The sequence below is a fragment of the Suricata suricatta genome, chromosome 16 (assembly GCF_006229205.1).
Source record: "Suricata suricatta isolate VVHF042 chromosome 16, meerkat_22Aug2017_6uvM2_HiC, whole genome shotgun sequence".
NCBI lineage: Eukaryota > Metazoa > Chordata > Mammalia > Carnivora > Herpestidae > Suricata > Suricata suricatta.
In genome coordinates, this window is record NC_043715.1 from 45,089,323 (window position 1) to 45,104,730 (window position 15,408).

Consider the following 15,408-nt stretch of genomic DNA (forward strand, 5'->3'; position numbering starts at 1 on the left):
CTCTGGGCCTCCGTTTCCTCCTTCAGGAAATGGCACCAAGACTGACCTCACCTGATCACGTGCTTGGCCAGGTGAGGTTTGAAGATTTGGGAGCCGTCCTCCTCTCCTTGGGCTCAGCGCAAGTCCTGCCTTCCCGACTTACGGGCCAGGTGACCTTGAACAGGTCACTGAAGCTCTAAGCCTGATTCCTCCTGGACTGAAGAAGAGTGCCCGCCGTCCGTTGCCCGCATGGAGCTTAGCGGGACCTCCTGAAGTTCTCACGGCTGGAGACGTCCGACAAGGCCTCAGATCAGGGCTGGGGGCCGACCGGACATTGACTACAGACAGTAACCGCCATCACTTTACGTTTAGCACCAAATTTTATTGAGCCAGTTTGTTGGCTGTGCCCAGCTGGGGAGATGGCAGGAGATACGGGGGCGGGGGGGGGGGCGGGCAGGAACGCTTTCCCTCCCAGGAGTCTTTGCCCAGCAGGAGGGGAGCTCCCCCACTCCAGGGGCAGGGGCCGGGACCGCAGGGACTCAGGAGATCTGAAAGAAGTGGCAGGAGCCTGGGGTGCTGATGGGCGGGGCCCGCAGTGCGGTGGGGGGGGGGCCCACAGCTGAACCCCAGAGCCTCCCAAACTAGAAAGGGTTCCCTTTGATGTCCCTGTTGGTCACTCAAGGACAGACTGCCCGACTCTGACCCTGCCAGCGATCTGCTTACCCCAGAAACAGGACTGGTGTCACTGCCCCAGGCTGTCAGCAGCTTTTCCTACTGCTGGAAATGCTGGTTTGGGCTGGGTTTTGACCCTGGCCATCAACTGAAAGTCCACACCGTTCATTTGCAAACAAATATCTCTGAGTTACCCTTTGACTCCTCACCCTGTACCCCAGCAGGCTGTGAGCAGCCTGGTTGGATTCCTGGTTTCTTTATATTTTCTGGTTTATTGCTTTTTTATTTTACTTATTTTGAGAAAGTGAGCATGAGCAGGGGGAGAGCAGAAAGTGGGGGAGAGAATCCCAAACAGGCTCTGCACTGTCCGTGTGGAACCTGACACAGGGCTCGATCTCACAAACCAGGAGATCACGTCCTGAGCTGAGATCGAGTCAGACACTCAACCCACTGAGCCAGCCCCGGGTCCCTGGTTTCTTGCACAGCATGTGGGCCACCATGCTACAGCAGCAGCAAGCGGGGCTCAGTGGTGGTGTGCCGGGAATGGGCCACATGGGACCCCCACTGTCCACAGGCGTCGGCTCCTGGCTGTGAAGCTGCCACTGACTGATGATGTCTGGCAGACGGCAGTACATTCTGGAAGGCTGGCTCAGCTGGTAGGCTAGGACAGGCGGACCCTGACCCTCACACTGGAGTGGGTCACCAGGGCGCCATAGTGCCCCACCCAGGAACGCGTGTCCCTCCCGTACTGCTCAAAGGACACGTAGCGGATGCCCTTGCCGAAGTTGGTAAAGACATGAGACACCTGTATGGGGAAGGAGAGCGGGCGGGTGAGGAGCTGTGGGGCCTTTCTCTTCCTCCACCTCCACACCCTCCCCAGGGACCAAGTAGTCCAAGTAGGTACCAGGCCCTGCTCCAGGCACTGGGGCTACCGCAGAGAAGAACAAAAAGGCCCTGCCCTGGTGAAGCGGACACTCCAGTAGGGTAATAGGGGATTCAGACCCTGAAGACAGCTGGGGGTAAGGGGCAGAGGGAATTAGGCAGGAGGGTGGGGTTGTAAAGTGAGTGAGCAAAGGCATCACTAAGGCAACACGAGCAGAAACCTGAAGAAGGGGAGGGAGCCATGTGGGGATTAGGTCGAAGACAGTGTTTGGAACTGGAACAGTCAGTGCAAAGGCCCTGAGGTAGAAGTATATCTGGAGCAGAAGACCAGGAGATGGAGTCAGGGAGGTAAGGGGCAGATTGTGTGGGGCCTTGTGGGCCATGGAAGAACTTGGGCTTCTGGCTTTTCTTATCCTTTGCAAAAAAATTTCATTGAGATCATATTCACCTGACAAAACGCACCACTTAAACTGTACAATTTAGTGGTTTTTAAAAAACCTATATCCAAAATGTTATGCAACTATCATCACTATCTAATTCTGGAACATTTCTATCAGCCCAGAAAGAAGTCTCCTATCCATTAGCTGTCACTTCCAATCCCTCCCTCCCCCTAGCCTTGGCAACCACCAGTCAGTCTGCTTTCTCTCTAGAGGGATTTGCTTCTGGACATTTCATATAAATTCACTCCTACAATATGTGGCCTTTTGTGCCTGGCCCCTTTCACCGAGCATCACCTTGCTGGTCCGTCCATGATGTAGCACGGACCCATGCTGCATCCCTTCTTACAGGTAGGTGCGTGGTAGAACTTTGGCTTTTCCTCTGAGATGTAGCCATAGGAGGGTTACAAGCAGGGGAGGCTTGTGGTCTGACTCACGTGTTCATGGGATCTGTCTGGGCGTGTGTTGGGTGGGGAGAGGGACAGGGAGGAGGAGATCAGGAGAGGAAACCAGAAGCCACCTCAAAGGTTACTCTGATGGCAGGTGCAGTGGGAGCCAGCCGGGGTGTGAATCACAGGGCCAGTCACTCAACCTCCCATGCCTCAGTTTTCTCGACTCTAGAAAGGGGATCGAACGAGGGTTTTGGTTTCCCACTGCATCCCAAGCACCTGGAGCAGTGCCCAGCACACAGTAGGTGCTCAATAAACATGTTGAACCACTAGGCTGTTGTGCCAAGGGGATGAATGAGGCACAACTGGAAGCCAGCCTGGGACAAGGGCTCAGTGATCGTTAGTGGTTACTGTTACAGGGATCCAGCCGTGATGAGAGCGGAGGAGGGAATCCGAGCAGGGGAGAGGCGGGGGTGTCTTGGAGCAGGGCAGGGGTGGTCGGGAGACAGTCTGCACCCACCTGTCGACAGCCTCTCTCAGTCCACTGAAGGACCGGGTTGGGGGAGGCCGAGAACTTGACCACTTCGTTTTCGTACACGTCCAGGAGGCGGACCCGGAGCCGGTAGATGCAGCCACAGTTCTCTCGGGCACCCCACCTGTCAGGTGGTGGTGAGCCTTGATGCCCCCGCCACCCACCTGGTCTCCGTGGTGGGGAGAGGGAGGTTGAGGACTAAGCCTCCCTGCACTTGGGGGAGGGTCGCACGCACCCACTGCACATGGAGAGGTCAGGAGCTGGGGATTTGCGGGGAGGAGCCTCGGTGCCCCTGGGGTGGGTTCTCCAAGCTCTGAGTTGGATGTGTGTGTGTGTGTGTGTGTGTGTGTGTGTGTGTGGAGGGGGAGGAGTATGGTGTCTGGCAGGAACCACAACCCCAGGTGTGTGTGTGTGTGTGTGTGTGGAGGGGGAGGAGTATGGTGTCTGGGATGGACCACAACCCCAGGGAGGAGGAGCCTGGGTATTTCTGGGGAGGAGTCAGAGCCCCAGGGAAGAAACCAGACTTTGATGGAGGACCGAGAGCTTGAAGGAAGAGGCTGAGTGCTCTGGGACCAGTGCCCCCGTCCCAACTCTGCCCCCCACCCGCGAGTCTCAGTACTCAGGACACGGTGCTCCAAACCTTCCTGGGGCCTCGGGTGGCCACAAGCCCTCAGGGTCCATACTGGGTGTGGGCAATGAGGGTGGAGTGGGTGAGATGGGGCGCCAGCCAATAGCCCCCATGTCAACAGCCCTGGGCCCTGCTGAAGGGGGGACAGGGGAGAGTGCAGAGTGGGGGCTCTAGGCTCATCAAAACTCTGCCCCTCCCTGCCTCTGCAACTGTGAGAGCAGCGCGTCCCCCCTCAGCGTCACTACAGGGGCACAGCAGCAGCGGCCAGCCCAGACGAGCCCCTTCTGCATGACTGCTGTCACCATGGGTGATGTTGCCATTCTTTCCTCACCAGTCGGCCACACAGATCTCGATCTGGGCGCTGTCCAGCAGCTCCTGCCACACCCCCTCCATCACCAAGTCCACAAGCTGCCTCTTGAAGCACCATCTGGAAAGGGGAGATGGCGTAGGGATGAAGCAGAAAGTCACAGCCCAGAAATCACCTCCTCCAAGAAGCCTCCCTTGGGGTGTGCTCTCCCAGACAAGATGTACAATGGGCTGGGCATTGCCACTGGCCTCTCACTCCCCCACCGTCATTCTCCACCAGACTCTAGGCTCTGGTACAGGCTCATTATGTCCCTAATATTTGTGGGGACTGGGACAGGAGTACAAATGGAGGTTCACATTGAGCGGGGAATTCTGGAGCCTTCTAAAGTGTGGAGGCCAAAGGTCTAAGGGTGTATGTGTTTCCCTTACTCTCGCCTTCCTTTTGGGTCAGCCAATGGGAAGCTCTAGCCAGAGAGGGAAGGGAGAGAGGAAAGTGAAATCAGGTTACTTAGTCTCCTGGTTTCCTCCCAGTGGATCACCGTGGGGCTGCTATGTCTCCCCACGGAAACACACTGCTCCACAGGGCCCTCCCCTCCCAGCCTTCTCTGTCTCAGGTTCAGGAGCTGCGTCAGGGCCAGGGCTGGTGATGACTCTTGCCCTCACTGTTACAAGCCTGAGGTTCATGCAGTATCCCCTGTGGTCTGCCTACCCCTTTGTAAACAGTCCTCCCCTAATTTGAATATGCCATCATAATAGAAATAGTGCAGTGGAAGACACCATTGGGGAGGGAATGGATTTTTACATATAATTTCAAAAAGGAATTCTAAAGCAAAAAGGCAATGGATTTGACATATGAAAATAACAATAAAAAACACCTTGGACACAGTCGATACACATGGCGGAGTGGGAGAGTTCCACAAAGGCCAGGATGGACAAGGGGCTATAAAATACACAAATTCTTGTATAACAAGAATAAGACATCAACCCTAATAGAAAATATGAATAGGCAATTTCCAAAAGAGGGGATCCAAAAAGCTAACAAGCACATGGAGAGATGCTTAATTATTAGTAAATCAAAACATGCAAATTAAAGCATCAATGAGACATCACTTCATGTCTAATCTACTGGCAAGTCTAGCAAGTGGGATGATGCCACATGAGAATGGTTGAATATGGGGAGAGGGAACAAGGCAAATGGACAAGAGGTATGAAAATAGAGAGAATCAACCAATCAGTCAACTGTTTGATGTCTTCATAGAATTTATCACAATCTGAAGCTCTGGAGCCAGATTACCTGGGTTCACATCTCAGCCCCACCATTTGCTAGATGTTGGCTACGCTTTGTGCCTGTTTCCTATTATGATGTGGAGATGATAATACTATTTATGTCACAGGTTGTTGTCAAGATTCAAAGAGTTATATGTAAAGCATTGGGCATAGAGTAAGTCTCCTAAATGTTTGTCATTTGTTGTCACTGTTTATGTGTTTAATGTCTCCCCCACCCCATTTCTGAATTTTCCTGGTATCTCTCTAACTTATAAAAGAGGGGCCTGGTACTGGGAGGCACTCAACAAATATTTGACTGAATCAATCAAGGAGGGAAGGAGAGGGTGAAGATAGGGTCCCCCTCCCAATTCAGGGCCCTTGCCCCAGGGCTCAAGGGCCACTCACTGGAAAGAAGTCACGAAGCAGGTCTGGGAAGGAGCCCCCGGCACCAGTGTTAGGTTCTTTTCCACGGCCCAGCCATTCCCGCCGTGCTCCACCTCCCAGCCTCGGAAGCCCTCTGTGGGATACAGCAGGGTTGGAGACAAGAAATTCACCTGCTTCCGGCCCAGCGCACTGACCGCCACATCCCAGCTTGCCCCGCCCACCGACCCCTCCCTCCAGCGCTCCGCCCCCGGTTTTTTCAACTCCGGCCCCGCCTCCCAGCCACCTGCATTCCTGGTCCCACCCCACCAGCCCTGTCCTTCAGCCCTGTCCTTCCACTCAGCTCGTCCTCAGCCCCACTTGGCCCCGCCCCCAGTTGTGTCTCCTTTCATCTACTACATTTACCCACTTGGGCTTCTCCCTGAGCCCGGGCTCTTGCCATCAAGGCCGCATCCCCTCCTACAGCAGCCTCCGGTTCCCCCTGCCTTGAACCCGCCCACGCGCTCAGTTCCCTCTCCCCACCTCCTCTCAAAGCGGCTTCATCTTTCTATGCAAACTCCGCCCCCTCCAGCCCTCGCCGGCTCCCCCCTCATTAGCTCCGCCCACTGTGTCTATAGTCCCAGCACGTGTCTTCTCTGCCAGGGACCTGACCCTGGTCTTCTCCAGCTCTTTCTCGCCCATCCAATTCGTCTTCCTTCACTGCCCACAGCACCTGGCCCCTCCAACCCAGTCCGTCTCTTTTCCAGCTCACCCTGACCGGTTTCCCAGTCTCCTCTTCCCTCGGCCACGCCCCCGGCTGCCTGCCCTGGCCCCGCCCCGTCGCGGGCATTCTGACCACGCCCACTCAGCCCGACCCCGCCCCTGGGTCTCCCTGGTCCCGCCCCTGGCCCCGCCCCCGGCACGCACGCTCTCCGCAGGAGTTGAAGATGAGGTTGCGGCCCAGGGGTGAGCGCAGGCAGTACCGCGCCAGGGCGCAGAGCGGGAACTCCTCGTCCTCGCCGTTGGGCGGGCAGCGCTGGGCCACCGCGTAGAGTGCGCGGCCCTCGGCGCTGCGGTCGCGGGCTAGCTGCAGCAGCCACACGGTGGGCCCGTCCACCACGTCGCGCCAGGCGCGGCACACTGCGCGGCAGCGCGTCACTAATGCGCGCGGCGGCACGTGGCTCAGCACCCGCACGAGCAGCTCCGGGGGCAGCGCGTCCAAGGCCATGGGCTGGTCCGCGGGAAGCCGGCGCCGCGAAGGCCGGGCGCCCATCTCAGGCCGCCTGAGTCCTGCGGGTTGAGAGGGGTCAGCAGGTCAAGGCAGTTTGGCCTCCCTTCATCTCTCCCGGGACGCAAGGTCCCTGCAGCTTGACCATGACCCCCACCAGCTTCATTGGAGGATCAGGGGCCCGCGAGGGCCGTCGAAACCGGTCACCTATTTCCTGACCATCGGCTCTGAGCGCGATTGGCTTCTCACCTTTCCCCCTAGAGCAAAAGACCCCTGGATGACCACGACCCTCACGACCGTTAACCAGGCTTCCACATCTGGCAGGTGCAGTCAGTTTACCTGTCTGACCATGAACATACAGAAGAACCCACCCAGGAGGAAACCATCTCCACCCCATCGGCCAACCTGCTCCAACTCCTTGGGCCTTTGGAACTTCCAAACTGTCTTCAGCAAAATCTATTTCCTCCATCTCTTCACCGAACATTCTTCTCACCTTGCTCTAACCAAAACCCAGCTCCCCTGTGGCCCTTCCAAGTGCATAAATCTTGCTTCTTGGTGCTGCTTCCAGATCATTCTTCCATCCTCCCCCTAAACTCCACAGCCAGGATTCCCGTGTCATCAGAATAGACGGTCACTAGGCCCCCTTGTGCATCATCTGCTGGCCCAGATCGCTACTCGCTTCATTCTAGCTCCAGCTCACTGCCACTCAGGCTGCTCTTGTCTATGTCCCCGGTGATTTCCACCCCCAGGTAGATGATTCTTCCTTTGGGCACTAGCCTCACTGTTCCCCGACCTGCTCTCCTCTCAGCCCCTCCCTTCTATGGTCACACCTAGACCTTGTCTCAATAACCACAGACTTCTTCAGGACCTCAATCTCCGGGAGCTCCCTCGCCACCCATCACCCTTTCTCTCTCCAGCTCTTTCCTTCCAGTGCCACAGACCCCCACAATCCATCCAGTCCACTGTGATTCCCCCAGGCTTTGTGTCTACCTCCTTTTCACTGCCCCTCCCCCCCTCCAGCCCTCCTGTCGTCCTTATCCAGAGCTGAAACTGCCACTCTTTGCACACATCCTGGCCTCCGGCTTTCTCCAACATGTGACCTTGGTTCAATCCACCCTCTGCCTACCCAGTTTAAGGTGTCTGAAGAACACACGACTCCACTGGCCGGTCTCACGTCAAGTTTGTGAACTTGACCCTCACACCCTGAATGTCACCGTTGCCAGAGAACATTTGTCTTATCCACAGGCCCCTCCTCTCTATACGTAACTATTTCACACCTTCTCCCCAGCGCTAGCCTGGCTTATCACATTGCCTTCCACCTCTTCACGGTCCCCTGGCTTCTTATTTTACAGAAAAAACATACAAGTGATGAGATGTGAACTTTCACAGGAACCCACCACCCTGCCTGCCACCTGCCTGCCCTGTGGCCTCTGTGCTTTCCCCCATGACGGCCCTGCAAACGTCAGCCCCTGTGTGGCCTGCTCCCACCCTCCGTTCTCTCCAGGCCTCCGCCTCAAGTTCTCCCCGCTCTCTGCCGCGCCTTGGATTCCCCCTCCGAATCAGCTCATCCTCAGCAGTCCACACAGAGTCCTCCCTCTCGTTTGGAAACAAACCCTCTCTTGACTTCACCTCCCTTCCAGCTCTGGCCCCATTTCTTTGCTCCTTTTTTTTTTTTTCAATTTTTTAAATGTTTGTTTAAGACATTTGAGAGAGAGCGCGAGAGAGAGAGCATAAGCAGGAAAGCGGCAGAGAGGCAGACACAGAATCCAAAGCAGGCTCCAGGCTCTGAGCCATCAGCACAGAGCCCTATGCGGGGCTCAAACCCACGAACCATGAGATCATGACCTGAGCTACAGTTGGTCCCTTAGCTGACTGAGCCACCCAGGCGCCCCTCTTTCTCCTCTTTATGATAAAACTTCTCAAAAAAGCAGTCTCCAGTCTCTGCCTCCATATTTTCTACTTCTGTTCTCTCTTAAATCTTGTCTAATCCGGCTTTGCGCCCCTGAAATGTCAAGGTCATCGGTGACCCCCTTGGTGCAAAATCAAAGTTAGGGTTCAGTCGTCGCCTTGTTGGGCCTGTTAGCAGCACCTGACACAGAGGGTTAGTCCCTCTTCACTGGCTCCAGGCCACCACAACCTCTGGACCCCTCCCATTTGCCTGGTGGCTCTGAGTTCCTTGACTGTCCGTCCTCCCTCTGATCTGGCCTGTCAGGGACTGGCATTTGAGCCTCCCGTAGTCTCCGTCACCACTCACCTCCTTGGGGGATCTTGTCCATTCATACACTTCCCACCTGGCTCATCACCTGCTCTCTGCTTCTTTCCCCAGTAGTCTGTTCCTCACTAGTCGCCGAGTCGGGGTGAGCATCTCAGTCAGGTCCTGTCCCCGTCCTGCTCGGAACACCCCCCCCCCTCAGGCTCCACCTCACTCAAAATAAAGGCAGAGTCCTCGCTGTGGCCTACAAGGTCCCACACAGTCTGCCCCCATCACCTCCTTGCCCTCCACCCGCTCTGCCCAGCTACACCAGCCCCCGCTCCTCAGGTCCTTTGCACGGGCTCTTCCTGTCACCTGGACCCAGGGAATTTCTATGCTCACCTCCATACTTCAAGTCTTTGCTCAAATGTCAACTTCTCCATGAGACCATCCTTGGGCACCTTATTTGCAATTTCAAGGCCTCCTGACCACCACCTACTCCCCCTTCGCTTTTTCTTACTTTATACTTCTCTTTTTTTTCTGTTTTTTATTTATTTTTGAGAGACAGCACGAGCAGGGAAGGGTCAGAGAGAGAGGGAGGCACAGGATCTGAAGCAGGCTCCAGGCTCTGAGCTAGCTGTCAGTACAGAGACCGACGCGGGGCTTGAACCCATGAACCGTGAGATCATGACCTGAGCCAAAGCCAGACGCTTAACCGACTGAGCCCCCCAGGCGCTCCCTTACTTTATGCTTCTCTAAAGCTCTTCTCACCTCTAACACACCACACACATAAGTGTATGTAATTTCCTTACCACCGTCTTTACTGCCTGTCTCCCTAACCTCATTGTAATCCCCATGAGGAAGGGTGGCCGTTTCTTCTGTATACTACACACCACACCGTCCACACCAGTGCCTGACACATAGTAGGTGTTCAACAAAGAGATGTTCATTGAATCAACGAATGGATCATCACCTCAGAAACCCACTCCACAGATGAGGAAACTGAGGCACGGCAGGGTGAAACGCCTTTATTTAGCAAGAACTCAGTGCCTGGGCTCCAGACCTAGTGAGGAGCTCATTTCATTTTCCCCGTCAGGGCAGAGTTACCTAGCGATCAGCACCTTGTGGCTGGATCCTGGCCAGCCTGGGTTCAAGTTCTGGCTCTGCCCCCAGCCAGTCATATGACCAAGGGCGCATCACTCAACCCCTTAGTGCCATTTCCATCTGTGAGAATGGGGATGTTAACAGGGTGGTTGTAAAGATGAAATGGGTTAATATTTGCAAAGCACTTAAAAACCGCTGGTGTCTCAGATGGAAGACTGGTATTAAATTAATATTGAACGCCAGATTATGTTAGTTGCTATTATTATTATCCATCGTAAAAGAATGACGGATAACCACTGAGCTGTGATTTTTTCATTCGGTGACATTTATTGGGCCCTTATTAAGTCACTGTGCTGAGCATTTACGCTGGGTCATCTCACTGAATCCCATCATCTTGTTTAATGGGCAAAACGATCCTGGGAGGTTGGCCTGGGTTAACAGGCTTCAAAGATCTGATGCTCATTATGTTTCAATGTCGTCGGACGTCTGGAGGGGCTCACCTCGTGACAGCTGTTATTGTTTCTAAATCAGTTGATTAAGGTTTTGTTAAGAAAGAAGCATGTGTCAGGCTAGTGATCCACCCACATGGGTCCTAACACCCTCTGCTCCCTGATTCAGTGATCGGTTATGAGACAGGTTTCAAGAGACCGGGTGTGCTTTTCCCCACGTGGTTCTTAGCTGCGTTGATAATTAACAGCAGTTTAATAGCAAGTGTACCGACTTGCCTGTGAAACTCACCAGAGTGTGGTTTCCTGGCTTAGCTCTCAAGAATGTAGTGGTGAGAAGAAGAGAAGAGAAAAGAAGGGAAGAGAAGAGAAGAGAAGAGAAGAGAAGAGAAGAGAAGAGAAGAGAAGGAAAGAACGAAAGAACGAACGTGCTGGACAGTGGCAAACAAGGGATCTCTGGAGCTGGGGTGGTTTCTCACGAAATGAGTCCAGGCAGACCTCACCAAGGAGCAAGGACCTTCAAGTGATGCACCTTATGAGCCCCGAGTATGCAAAATGTTTGTTTGGGGAGCGCCTGGGGTGGCTCAGTTGGTTGAGCATCCAACTTTGGCTCAAGTCATGATCTCACATTCGTGGGCTCGAGCCCCGTGTCGGGCTCTGTGCTGACAGCTCAGAGCCTGGATCCTGCTCGGATTCTGTGTCTCCCTCTCTCTGCCCCTCCCCCACTTGCGCATGCTCTCTCTCTCTCTCTCTCTCTCTCAAAAATAAAATAAACATTTAAAAACAAAAAACAAAATAAACTGCTTGTTTGGGATGCTCTGTTGAGGGCCCCAGGGAGCCTTATGGCCATAATCTTCCACACGGCTGAATGCCACCTACTGACTGGGTCAGGAAGGGACATGGAAGACATGACAATGCCTGCCGTCAGAGTGTTTGGGACTGTGCATTAGGGGGAGGGGTGTGCTGATTTTTACTAATGGGGACAGTGACTATTTCATGGATGGAAACTGATGCTACCAGCATGCAGGTTCCATCCATGAAATAACGTCTCCTATGTCACGTGCTTTTCGAGGCTTGATCACCCCCTATTAAGAGTCCACACCCCTCCCCTTGACAGGGGCGGATCTTTGCGACTGCTTCCACTTTCAGAGCACCGCAGACATGACACTGCTAAGGGATTTCCAAGGCTGGGTCATCAAAGAAGACAGAGCCACTGCCCGGCTCTCTCGGGACAGGTGCCCTGGGAGCCCTGAGTCCAGAGGTGTGCTGCTAAATGTTTAGCGACGAGGAGAAAGAGTCTGGGCTCACAGCATTTGCTGACGTCTGTGTAAATACACCTGCTGCCGCTCACTGCAAGCCACTCACATGAAGTCCCCAAACTGTGGGGTCGGAGAGGTGCCCGCAGTCTGCTCTCAGAAGCCACAGCAAACCGGCTCCAGCACCCACTGCCTGAGTCCCCGCCTAAGTCTGGCTGCCCTGGGGCCACCCCCCTGGAGAGACCCCATGAATTCAGGCAGAGAAAAGTCTGGGAATCCCGGCTGTCCTCCCAGGTGCCAGACACGGGGGAGATGGCATTGCACGTGAGCCCCTAGGAACAGCTTGGCTGAGCCCAGCCAACCCCCAGAGCTGTGGAACAGTCCAAGAAAGGTTATGGTTATAGGTCACTAGGCTTTGAGTGGTCTCTTATGCAGCTCTAGTTAAATGGGACGGTGCTCAGCGACCTGCGTCGCGTGGGATCGGTACCTTCCGCAAAGAACTGTCCTGCCCCAAAAGCCAAAAGAGCCCTGATAAGAAACAATGGGCGCCCGGACTGATCTGGGTTCGAATCCTGACTACCCATCCCTGCTGATGGAACGTATTGGTATCTCCTTTGAGCCTAGTACAGGTATTTCAGGAATGGCATTTTTTTTTTGTTTCTTTGATTTTTTTTTAAGTTTACTGATTTATGTTGAGAGAGAGAGAGACACAACGCAAGCGGGGAAGGGGCAGAAAGAGAGGAGAATTCCAAGCAGGCTCTGCACGGTCAGTACAGAGCCCAATGCGGGGCTCGAACTCACGAAGTAGAGTCGGACGCTTAACCCGCTGAGCCACCCAGGCACCTTTGAATTTTTGTTTTTAAACCGTGCCATTTTTAAGTACTACGAGTTGATTATTATTTTTTAATTCAGAAATCTACTATATTTATAGTTGTTGCCTGTTTCTGGGTCTAATTTTTTTTCTCCATTCTTTTTTTTTTTTTTTTTTTGCTGTGGTAAAATTCACGTAACATAAAGTTTACCATCATAACCCTTTTTAAGTGTACAGTCAGTGATGCTAAATACAGTAATGTGCTACCATCACTGCCATCCATCTCCCAGAGTCTTTTCACCTGGTGAAACAGAAATTCCTGACCACCCCTCCCTCCTGCCCCCCCCAACCACTGTCCTTTCCGTCTCCATGAGCTCGACGACTCCACATAAGTCACAGAAGAGGAACAATCATACAGACCGGCTTGTGATCGACCTGTTCACTTAGCATAATGTTCTCAAGGTTCATCTGTGTTGCAGCGTGTATCAGAATCCCTTTCCTTTTTCTTTTTTTTAAATTTAAAGATAGAGAGTGGGGGAGGGGCAGAGAGAGAGAGAGAGAGTCTTAAGCAGGCTCCATGCCCAGTGTGGAGCCCGACCTGAGGCTTGATCCCACAACCCTGAGATCATTACCTGAGCCAAAATCAAAAGCCAGATGCTCGACCGACTGAGCCACCCAGGTGCCCCGGAATTGCTGTCCTTTTTTTTTTTTTTAAGACTGCTTCATATTCCCTTTTGGTGACCCATTCATCTGCTGATGGACAGGGCTGTTTCCACGTTTTAGCTATTCTGACCATAGGTATTTTTGTTGGCGTGATACCTTTATTTCGTTTTATTGAAACATCTGGAATCTTCTGCATCTTGAGATTGTGGTCAACGACTCGATGGCTCGCCTCATGGTGACCACATGGGCTGAAGAACAACAACAAATTCTCTGCCGTCGGGGCGCCTGGCTGGCTTACTCGGCGCAGCATGAGACTCTTGATCTTGAGGTTGTGAGTCTGAGCCCTGTGTTGGGTGTAGAGATTACCTGAAAATAAAATCTTAAAAAAAAAAAGCAAAACCCCTCCAACTCTCTGCTAAGAAAATTTCACGTGGCATTAAAATTTCTAACTGGGCAGGGGCGCGCCTGGGTGGCTCAGTCAGTTGAGCATCTGACTCTTGATGTCAGGTCATGATCTCAGGGCTCGTGAGTTCAAGTCCCGCATCGGGCTCTGCACTGACGCGGAGTCTGCTTGGGATTCTGTGTCTCCTTCTCTCTGCCCCTAACCTGCTTGTGCTTTCTCTCTCTTTCCCCCAAAATAAATAAATAAACCTAAAAAAAATATATATCAAAAAGAAATTCTAACCAGGCGAGTTATACTCATTTAGAAAGGATTTTGTTTCCGTTTCCTGACCTCAGGGCTGGCTATTCGTGTGCATTAAATATTCATCAGGCTGTGCGCCCTTTCTGTAAAAGGTTTTGGAAAAACAGTAACAATAAAAAGAGATGGTCGTCCAGGGAAAGGGACAGAAAGAGGTCCAGAAAGCTCTTCCCGGACTTGCCAAACAAAACCTGGGACTATTTAAAGTGAAGGCGTCCCTAGAAACTAGCTTCTCTTGCTCCTCGGCAGTTCCTCAAGGTCTGTAGGGCTGGAGACCTTTTTATAGCGACTGGAAAACACTGCCCCAATACCTCCGTGACTCAGCAATGACACCGCGGACATGGCTTGTTTGCAGGAGCCCACTCACAATGACCATTATTTTAGGATTGTTTTCTTCCCTGGCTCTGGGAATTGCCTGGGCGCAGGTCAGCAGTGCCCGGGGGCTTAGGTGCAGTTGTCAGCGGGCAGGGGTGCGGCCGGGCGGCTGAGGGCTTATTCAGTGCCCCCGATGGGGGGACTTGAGCAGCTGGGCGGCTGCACAGCTGCGGCTCCTCGGGCTCTCCTCCGTCTCCATATGGTCTTTTCAACCACAGCCTACTTTTGCCAAAGACCAAATAATAGAATTTCACTTTCTTTTTTCCCCCTAAATGTTTATTTTTTGAGAGACAGAGAGAGAAAGAGAGCGAGCACAGGGGAGGGGCAGAGAGAAGGAGCTACAGAAGATCCAAACTGGGCTCTGTGCTGACAGCCGACTGCCTAATGTGGGGCTCGAACTCACCCACTGTGAGATCATGACCGGAGCCGACGTTGGACGCTTAACTGACGAAGAAACCCAGAGCCCCTAGATTTTCATTTTCAAGGTTCATGATTCATTAAATGGTCTTCATTTTATACAATGTCCTTACTTCATTAGTTTTATTACTGAATTTGTATTGCTTTTATCTTTATTAATTTTAACACTTTTTGAGAGGGAGAGAGTAGGTGCGGGTGAGGGGCAGAGAGACAGGAAGAGAGAGAAGCGGGGCTCCCCCGAAGTGGGGCTTGGTTCACCCCATGTGGGACTCAAACTGACGAACCATGAGCTCATGACCTGAGCCGAAGTCAGATGCTTAATGACTTGAGCCACCCAGGCGCCCCTAATTTTTAGCAGTTTCATTTTCATTGACTCAAAAACGATTTTATTGACTTTATCAGCTAATAGTATACTAGAATAACTTATGGGGTAAAACATATGTTTATACATGTATGTTCTTACCTGCTGTGATGTTTATACGTTTTTATACTTGAGGTGTCATTTCGGTACCATCTTGTTTTGTTTTATGAACACAGAAGACCGCACAAACTCTTACTACTAGAGATACCTCAGTATCAGGCTAAAAAATATGTGGGTACCGCCACCATCTCCCCTTCTTAGGAGTCAGGGTTTATTCTCCGTATAATTAAACTTTTCTGTACACTTGAAAATTTGCATAAAACAGTCATGGAGAGAGAAGAGACCCAACAGTTGAAGAGTCAGCATCCGTAAAGCCTATTAGGAAACATCCTTGGGGGGGGGGGG

At 52.8% G+C, this 15,408-nt stretch overlaps 1 protein-coding gene across 2 annotated transcripts in view; it reads right to left on the reverse strand.

Annotated features, from left to right (window-relative positions):
• Window positions 1-1,034: 1,034 nt before the first annotated feature.
• FBXO17 (F-box protein 17) overlaps window positions 1,035-15,408 on the reverse strand; it is a 26,436-nt gene continuing 12,062 nt past the window's right edge. Inside the window, exons 2-7 of one of the 2 annotated variants that reach the window (XM_029925853.1) lie at window positions 13,307-13,494; window positions 6,379-6,741; window positions 5,497-5,608; window positions 3,851-3,946; window positions 2,880-3,015; window positions 1,035-1,456 (exon numbers count right to left, since the gene is read on the reverse strand). In XM_029925853.1, the coding sequence (XP_029781713.1) occupies window positions 1,313-1,456; window positions 2,880-3,015; window positions 3,851-3,946; window positions 5,497-5,608; window positions 6,379-6,741; window positions 13,307-13,460 (1,005 nt within the window). In that variant the 5' untranslated portion in view covers window positions 13,461-13,494 and the 3' untranslated portion in view covers window positions 1,035-1,312. The remainder of the gene's footprint in view (window positions 1,457-2,879; window positions 3,016-3,850; window positions 3,947-5,496; window positions 5,609-6,378; window positions 6,742-13,306; window positions 13,495-15,408) is intronic. The other variant, XM_029925854.1, reaches the window with a different exon arrangement.